Below are 10,071 nucleotides of genomic sequence, written 5' to 3'. Positions count from 1 at the left end.
ATATGTCGTTTCTTTTCGCTCTTTATACACATGTTTCTTATACTTGTATGCAATCTATTATTTCTGTTTCACACAAAGATGCCTTGATGAGTTTAGTTTAAAGTGTTTCAAAAATACAGGTTATCAAAGTCTACTTGCTATAAATTCTCTTCTTGCAAAATTTTTCAAGAGTTTATATTAGGATAGATTTTATTGTATTCAACAAGTGAATATGAGTTGAGTGATTTAGGACTTCTCTCATATGTTAATTTGTTTGTTGTGGTTTTGTCACCGATTGCTAAAGGGGGAGATTGTTAGGACATATGTGTTTCACATGTTAAGAACATATGTCTTGATTTTATGTAATTGGTTTCTCCTTTGACAAAACGTATTTTACTTGTATTTGGGTAGATTTAGGATGTTTTAAATATTTCAAGAAACCTTATTTCAAGATCACATATTGAAACTTTCAAGTCTGTTCAAAAAAATCATGAAAGCTCGACAGCTGGTCGACAGCTGCATCTATCGAGCTTAAGGAAGCTGTTCTTCATTTGGTGTTCTCGACAACTGTTCGACACCTGCTATTTGTCGAGATTTAAGATTTTCAGAATTTCAATATGATTTTCTTGGGATTTGTGAATATGTCTTTGGGCCTTCTTTTCTCCTAAACCTAGACATATAGAAGGATCAGTTCAAGGGATGTCAAATAGTTCACAAGTTGTACAAGTTTTGAGCAAACACTGTTCAAGCAAATTGTGACCGGAGACGAAGTTCTTGCCCTAGTTCATCTCTTTCTCTTTGAAGAAGTTGCTGTGTATGTGCACTATAGGGTTTTGTGACCAAGCATCTTCTTGATCTTTATCGTGTGGATGAACTGAAGAACTTTGCAACCACCAACCTTATTAGTTGGTGATTGAAGTCACGTACTAGGATCCGCGCAATTGGTTAGACACGTACTAGGAGTCGTGCATCTGAAAGGGGAACTGTCACTACAAAACAAGTCCAATTGGGTATTGGGGTAAGAGTTCAACTGTAGGTTAGTAAGGTACTTAGATTGCTTTACTTGTAACCGCTTGTTGTGATAATAGTGGCGTTTTGGGAGTGGTGACCTGAAAATCACCCGGTGGGGTTTTTGCCGCTAGGTTTTCCTCATTCATAAACAAATCACCGTGTTATTTACTTTCCGCTGCATATTTAGTTTATTAGTGATTTGTTTGTACTACCACGCATTTGCATGATAAATTAATTAATTAATAACTTGACTAATTAATTAATTAATTTCTATCACAAGGGGTTATTCAGTTTATGGCCTATCAAAACCTATTAATATATTGTATGTTTCCCATTTTAAATTGTCCTTATAGTTACATCTGAGTTCATATGAGGAATCAGAGTATATGTCTAAAGTTCCATACGTCTAAAGTTCCATACGCTAACACAGTGGAGTGTCTCATGTACTTGATGGTTTGCACCAGGTCTGATGTTAATGCAATCAGGGTAATCAATAGGAATATGGTAAATCAAAGAAAATAGCATTGGAATATGGACAAATGAATCTCTAAATTTCTTGCAAGCACTCGTCACTACGATATCTTATTGAATTAGATAGCTTGTATTTGAGCTATAGATCATGTAGTTGTTGATTATTATTTTTTTTTTCTTAAAAAAAAATTATTTAATTTTATTAGATTGAACATCCAAATGAGAGCATTAAGTATTTAATTCGTTTCTATTTTATTCATTTCATTCTATTCCTCTATAAACTACAAGTGTTGAGTTGAAAAATCTAGCCGATCCATCATCATCCCTAGACGCATTTAGTCTTGTACTAAAGAGATTTGATTTGATTTTTTTTTCTTTGAAGAAAAGAGATTTGATTCTTCAGTAGTTATTTCACAGCCGCATTGCCATTTGGGACTCCAAAAATATCAAATATACACCCAACAAAGTAGTCTTTCTCACCTAAGGGCTTTTCTCATCCAAAGGCTAGTTTTTTACGGCGAGAATAGTCCCCCCCTTTTTTTTTTTTTTTTTTCATGTAAGCAAAAATGGAAATGACACAGGAACGTGAGGATTAATATTCTTTCACATTTTTTTCCTTTATTCTTTCTAGTCATGTTGATCATCATGCCTTAGTCATGAAAAAACGCGACTGGTATAACGGTCATAAAGTGTACCAGCTTCTAATTCCCTGTTTTACGGGAAATTGTCGGTGTTCTCTCTACAATTCATAAGAGAAAGGTACGTAATAGCTAGAAGCCTAGAACCCCAAGAATTCTAATTCCATGCTTGCATTTTTTTCCCCTCTCTCATAATTATATCTTCCTCTTTTTATTTTTGGATAAAATTATGTGTCTTCCCTGTCTACTTTATTTTAAATCTTGATATGCAGGATTACATGACATTAGGAAACGAAGTTAGTTCAATATCCACCATGATCAGATTTCTCTAATCTTCTGAATGGTGGGTCATTTGCTCTATATATATTTTTTTTTACTATTAATTTCTCTTTCTACTTTTTAACTCGTCATTCATCATTATCTATCTAGTCATTCATCTAGCTTGTTTGCAAGAAAACATTTTTTTTTTCCCTGTTGATTGGTTTTAATTGGGTTTTACAGCTATATATCATCTTAATTTTTCATTCTTTTGAAAGTTTAAATACTTTTGCACGATGCAACAAAACAAGGTATATCCGAGATGATTTCTTCTTTACTTAATTTTTTGGATAAATGTTTGATGAGTTTTTTTCCACTTTCTTTAGGGATGTGATCAGAGAATAATTCCAATAGGTCAGTTCATATGTGTGGGCAAAACAATTTTTGACAGAAGACACAAGAACATCAAAGTGAAAGTTATCCTTTAGAGAAATTTGGCTTAATTTCCAGGTCGCATATGCAACTGTTTGAGCCCTATGGCATTCAGTTCCATACGTCCCTCAAAGTTCCAATTTTTTGTTTGTTTTTTTGTTTATAACTTAGATGTCCAAAACTCTTCGAGCAATCTATTTCATTAGTTGTAGTGCTCCATTCCACACACACCAAATAATTACGGTCCCCAACATAAGGCATTATTGACTTCACTAGATCTTGAAAAAGACTAGACCAACCTCAATTCATAGTTTCAACATTCTTTAGTTAATGAGGTAGCCACCGCCATAGTGTTAGTATGTAGCATTGTAATTCTCTTCGCAAATGGTGCTAGTTTAGTGGTTTTCCTTTTATCTTTTTGGTTTTCATTAGTGCCCATACCCAACTTTTGCCTCTGTAGCTGGGCGTCTCCATCCATAAATACGCTTCTTGAGGGCGTGTGTTCTCCACACCTCTCCATTTCCTCCTCCTCAGTACCTCCTTCCTCAGCAACTAATTTAGCTAGTTCCCAACCTTTTCCCTTTTTTTTTTGTCATGGCATCCAACATCCAAACATCCCTGAATGGTGCTAAATTCACCATTCCCACCACTCATGACCTGGAGCAATCAACACTAGAGATAGAAAGCAAGGAATTTGATTACTCGAAAAGATCCCAATGGTTACGTGCGGCTGTGTTAGTAGCCAACGATGGGCTGGTCTCAACAGCTTCATTGATGATGGGAGTTGCAGCTTCGTTCATAAAAGAGTATAAGGTAAGAGTGGAAGTGATGGTGGGTGCAGTAAGCTCGGCTTTGGTGGTGTTTGGGTGGTTGGGTGCTATGTTAGTAAAGGCACCATTGCTTAGGTCTGTACCGAGGGTTCTGATTGGAGGTTTGCTTGCTATGACTATAACTTTTGGATTAACCAAACTGATTGGATTAAGTGGGCTGTAATATCAGACCCCAACTTCTTCCAATCTTAGATTGTGTTTGCCTGATGGGATATGTAATGCGTTCTTTTCCCTTTCTTTTGTAACTTTGTTCCCTTTCCCCACTCTTGCCAAAAGCTATAAAAGTAGTTTATCATGGGTTATGACTACCATGCTTTGTACAAGCTGAACTTTCTCTCTCTCTCAGATACACTACAAACTCGTACTGGCATATATGCACACAAATAAAAAACAAAATTCCGATGTGGGCATGCACTCATATAATTTTAAGTGGCAAGTTATTAGTTAGTATTGTGATGTCAATATGGTCCATATTGAGTTACACGTGTTTGAGTTACACGTGTTTCGTGCATATGATGAGGCTATTTCTTTTTTTAGGTTTAGAGTCAAAATTTTCCCAAAAAAAGAAAAGAAAAGGAAGCAACTAAAAATCATATGCAACAATCAAAATCATATGAGCAATAAAACGAAAAAAAAAAAAAAAAAAAAAAAAAAAAAAAAAAAAAAAAAGAACACTAAAAGAATTACCTTATAGGAAATGACTACTCCTTCCTTTGGGAGAAAAAGAAAGAGGTCTAAAAAAAATTAAACAAAGGAAGAGAAGCATTTATTTATGTTTAGTTTTAGTAACTGACTTGTCCTTAGGAATAAAGAGAGATAAAAGTGCATAATTTTAAAATATATGGATAAGGGGTTATGGTTGTATTAAAATAAGTTAGTTAAAAAATATTATGAGGTAGAGAGAGTGTGAAAAAACTATTTTTCCAAATTTATCTAAAATTTAGGAGTGTTTAAATTAGTGATTTTATAATATTAACCTTATTATTTAAATTTTCTAAACATATGAACTTGAGAGTATTTTGATATATAAATGATGAAACCCAAATAAGGAATCCTATTATCAATAGTATAGATGACAACCAATATTAAAACCAAAAAATTGTAAAATTGGTTGTGTTTGGTCTAAAGCATTACTTCTCCTGACATTTAAGATGAACTAAAAATGATAGCACATTATAAACTTCACTCAAAAGTTATAATAACTTTTAAAGGAAGATGAGGCAAGTTATATACCTTTGTCTTAGAACATCATTCTCTTTGCCTTTTGAGCTATGTGTATGTTTCAAAAAAAAAAATAAATAAATAAAATAAAAGAAAAAAAGAAAAAAGCAGTAAGCCTAGCTAAATAATAGGCTAGCAATTAATAGTTCATATATATATATATATATATATATATTTGGTTATATTTGATCTTTAAGGCATGTAATAAAATAAAATCACCAAAATCCATTTAAAATAGGGTTTGGGATTTTAATCCAAACTCTAAGGGATAAAATATAACAAAATTGAAAAACTTGAAGGACTAAACTCTGATATAACAAAATTACAAGAGAGTAAATAATTTGTCCATAAAATACAAAATCTATTAATTTGAGCCTGTTGATTTTTTTTTTGGTACTTTACATTTTAGGAGGTGAAATGTAAAAATTGTATTTAAAAAAAAAAAAAAAATAGTAGGGAAAAATCATAAGGGGATAAATTTTATTTTGGGACCCTTGGGAGTGAGCTTAGGTTCAGAGGCTGCCCAGGGAAACATCCCTCACCTTACTGTGGCCAAAAGAATATTGCATTCTTTCATCACCACGGCACAATAACACTATTCCCTATCCATCAGCTTACAAAAGTTTAAAAGCTACTAAATCATTCCAAATGGCTATTCTTATATATTGAATGTAAACAAGAACACTTCATAAAAAGAGCTGACAGGCTTTTTGACAAGTATAAAAAGAGCTGATAAACATGCCCCTATTAAAGGTTAATCCCCAAAATACGAGTAAACTACATCCCTCAGCCCCTATTAGGGGGTAAATTCCATCTGTGCTAAAATCTGTAGAACTCTTTGCTGTGGAGGTTCCTACAATCAAGTTCTAAATATATGAGATTTCTACATGACTTGCCATTTTTTTAAATTTTTTTTTTTTAATGAGAGTAGATTTCAGAGTATAAATTGATAAAGAATCTTATTGACTTCAGTTCTTCCTTGAATAAATTTTATTAGGTTTAGATTAAGAACTTTTTAGACATGAAAAATATGAATGACAAGCCAGTTCATAAGATCGATAATGTTAATAACACATTGGATGACAATATAACAATCTCTTTAGAGAAACAAAATATAAAATGATCACAATTAACAGAATGTCATACGTATTACAAATTGTAAAATGAATACATTAGGACACAACTTAATTTATCCCAAGATCCATCTCCTTTTTTTCCCTTTTTTTTTATTTTATTTTATTTTTTTCATTTTTTATTTTTATGATATCTCCCATTATTCCTTTGAGTAAGACTTTGTGCTCCCGTTCATTCGCTCAGCGTTGATTGATTTTAGAGGTGGCTGCACAAAGAACAAACGTTTAAATATATTCATATATATATATATGAAGGACGCTTTGTATGGTGTCCAAAAATTCCATAGGATTAGCGGGGTTTTCATGGAAAAAAAAAATTGGAAAGAAACAAAGTTAAAGAGGACCTTGTATTTTTTTATTCTATAGCACAATTTAGTCATAATTTTTTTTGCCCCCACAAGCATTGAGGTGGTAAGTTGTCAATTGTAGACAAGAATCTGGTGTCACTAAGTTATGAAGGCCGGTTTGTGTGGCGTCCAGCAACTCAATAGGATTATTGCGGTTTTCATGTAAAAAATGAAATAAAAATAAAAATAAAAAATAAAAGAGGACCTTGTATTTGTTTAGTCTATAGTTATGAAAAATGTGGTGCTTGTATTCTCTCCCAAAAGGGATTCATCTTTTTATTTCAATTGGTTTGTATTTGTGTTATGTTTATATGTGCCTTATTACATTTTTATTTTTGTTCAAAGAGTTAAAATCTCCTTTATAAGTTCAAAGTTTTTAATTTAATTTTTTTTAGATAAGTAATTTAATTATATTATTGTAATAAATTGTTTAATTTGCATATTTTTTTTTATTAAGCCGTGCATTGTATAGGCATAACACTAGTAGGTAAGTAAAATAAAACCGAAACATTAAAAGATATTATATTATAATTTGAAATATATAATTTTTTATAAAGATATCCAACTATTTGATAACACCTTAAAATTTATACTTGATATATATTTATATGAGCGTTATCTCCTTATCATTATGCTTAATTTGTATAATTGAGCTATGATTTGCATTAGTCTCTATTATTTATCTTTACATAATTTCTTGAATAGATGTCATTCATTATGTGTAATTTTCTACTTTCAGGAAATCATGTGTAAAAATGAGTTTATAAGAGTTTGTGAGAGAATGAAGACCAAACTAGAATTAAAGAGGAGTTAGAGGACCGTGCTTAAATGTCTAAGGAGGTGCTACTGGAGTCTTGAGCTATTTACCATGTTTGGAAGCTTCAAGTAAGGAAAGAAATTAAAGAGGCATAATCTCAAAAGGAAAAATCATATTTGAGCACTGATCGGTATTTTGGACGTATCTCTCTCCTCAAAAATCCAATTGATTAAAGGCTAGATGGGCTGGAACCGTGACTTAATTATCTACAACTTTCTAGTTTTGGGTTTTTCGACACAAGCTATATCTATTGAGACTTATGAAATTAGAAATTCCATATCTGATTTTTGGCCCATACTAAAATATTTGTATAGGGTTTCTTCTTTCACAATCCTAGACATATTTAAGACTTATTTTAAAAGTCATCACGCATACAGATAGTGACCTAGTTCATCATTCTCTCTAAAGAAGTTACTAAGTCTTCATGCCAAGGGTTTTGTAACCAAGAAGCTTTTTGATCTTCATTATTGATGAAGCGAAAAACTTTGTAGCCAACATTTTCTTCAAGTTGGTGGAGTTAATCACGTACTGGGATCCGTACATCATTGGTTAGTCATGTACTGAGATTCGTGCATTAAATAGAAAGATTGCCGCTACAATACAAGTCTAATTGGGTATTAGGGTAAGGGATTAACTGTAAGTTGGTATTTTGGGATAGGCCAAAGGATGTGATAAGATTCCTTATACTTATAACCGCTTGTGATTGATAATAATAGATTCTTGGGAGTTGTGACTTTAAATTCACCTAGTAAGACTTTGTCTTAGTGGTTTTCCTCATTTATAAACAAATCATCTGTGTCAAATTTATTTTCTATTACATTTAGTTATTTGGTGATTTTTTTGTGTTACCACCCTATTGCATGTAATTTAACTAATTAATTAACTTGGGTAATTAACTAATTTGCAAGAGGTCAATTATTTTAACCCAACAAGTGGTATCAAAGCGGACACACTCTAATTAGGTTTAATTATTGTTGTGTGATCCATTGAACCTTATTTGTCATGGATAGATAACAGTCCCTTATTATACGTCATTTATTTGATGGTACTAACTATGTATACTGGAAAGTACGCATAAGAACTTTCTTGTAATCTTTAGTTGAGAAAGTGTGACAAGTTATGGAGATTGGCTGGATAACGCCAAAGGAAGTGCCGGTTGATTGGGATGATACAAAGATCAAAGCGGCAAACTTTAACAGTAGAGCATTGAACACCATTTTCGGTGCAATCACAAATGAGGAGTTTAAGAAAATATTCATGATTGAAACTACAAAGGAAACATAAACCATTCTCCAGACAAAAGTAGTTGATTTCACTCAGTGCAGCGCAAGAGCAATCAAAAGGCTTTAAATGACCAAAACAGCAGCAAGGAGACCGACAGCTACTGACCCAAAAAAGGCAAATCTGTTCAAAGCAACAGCATTGGGGGAAGGTGGAACAGAGGCATCAATTGGTGGAGTTACGATCGATGGGGGAGGAGTGGCCGGTAATGGAATAGAAGGATTTGAAGGAGAAGGAGAAGAAGAAGGAGAGTGAGAGGGTGGAGGTGGCGGAGGAGTGGCCTTTAGAGACGGAGATTGGGCCGGTGGCAATGCTTTGGAGACAGAGTTGGAGAAGTATGAGGCGTAGTTGGTGTCGAAGTTGGAGCTGAATGAGGCACAGTTGGTGGTAGAGTTGGTGCAGAATGAGGCACAGTTGGTGGCTTAGCAGGAGACAATGATGGAGAGGGAGCTAGAGAGTTTGGGAATGTGGAGCCAAGAGACAATGCCAAAACCAAAACCACAAAGCTTAGGTGTGCCATTGCTCACAGCCTCACCACACAGGGAAAGAGAGAGAAAAGCTCGAGGCTTTTGTGAGTTTGAGAAAGAGAAGAGAATAGAGGGTTAGTATAAATAGAAGGGAAGAGTTTAACGTAGGGAATTGTCAACCATAGACGTGGGTTCTTCTTTGTGAATTGACGTGGGTCTTCTGTTACTCATACTCTTCTTCTTCTGATTCATCTTATTCGTTGAAATGAAGGAAGAAGAATGCATTGGCATTGAGTGTTGTTGTAGTAGTAGAAGAGGTTGCTGCACCGTCGTCTTCCATAACGACATCGTTTTGGAACTCCAATAGGGGGTGAGAGAGAGAGAGACAATGGTGGTTCTGAACTTTTGATTACTGATATTTTCTTATATTACAGCAAGAAAACTTGGGCTTCAAGTTAATGGGCATCGTAGCTATTACTGGGCTTTCTGGCCTCACGGGTTGTGATTACAGTGGAATTATTGGGTACAAATTACAAGTTTATATTTAAACATATTGTAAAATTTAGCAAAAGCATGAGTTTGGGTGTATCCCTAGAGTTTTCTATACTTATTATTCCTCACTCATACAATACACAAAAAATTACAAAATATGTTTAGCAAATGGTAAGGGTAATGTAGATTTGTATTGATTTTTCTTTTTCTTTCTTTGAAGTACATGTACATACAACACCTTTGTAAACCTAACCTAAATGGAGGCTTATCCACAATGTACAAAGAATAAAAAATGGTTACGGAGTATGATGTACAGTTTGGAGAAGATGAAGAAAATTGATATCGAGGATTAAAAGACAAAAAGAATGTAAGAAAAAATCTTTGTGTAGTTTAGGGCCAATTATTAGGTCCAAGGTCCTCCTTTGATGTCATCTCAACAAACCAGTAAGCATTCTTAGAGCATCTCCAATGGTTTATGCAAAAGTAAAATATTCTCTATGATAGAGAATGGGACCAAAAAAAGCCACTCCAATAGATTCTCTCTACCCAAAAATTTGTTTGGCTCATGAACAATAGCCCATCAAGTCTGATAGGCTACTGTTCATTCTTCAAAAAAAAAAAAAAAATTTATTATAATAATCAGGTATTGAACAAAAAAATGTAGGAAGATGTGTAATTAAAAAAAGAATAAATA

The 10,071-nt window shown here is 33.4% G+C and overlaps 1 protein-coding gene across 1 annotated transcript; it reads left to right on the top strand.

The window, feature by feature from the left end:
* The first annotated feature begins 2,254 nt into the window (after positions 1-2,254).
* Positions 2,255-3,942, top strand: LOC115969222 (vacuolar iron transporter homolog 4-like). Its single transcript, XM_031088820.1, has one exon. It carries the CDS (start codon positions 3,384-3,386, stop codon positions 3,780-3,782), a length of 399 nt encoding a protein of 132 aa, XP_030944680.1. The 5' UTR covers positions 2,255-3,383; the 3' UTR covers positions 3,783-3,942.
* The last annotated feature ends 6,129 nt before the right edge of the window (positions 3,943-10,071 follow it).

The sequence above is a fragment of the Quercus lobata genome, chromosome 11, assembly GCF_001633185.2.
Source record: "Quercus lobata isolate SW786 chromosome 11, ValleyOak3.0 Primary Assembly, whole genome shotgun sequence".
NCBI classification, from domain to species: domain Eukaryota; kingdom Viridiplantae; phylum Streptophyta; class Magnoliopsida; order Fagales; family Fagaceae; genus Quercus; species Quercus lobata.
This window is presented reverse-complemented; position numbering and strand designations above follow the sequence as displayed.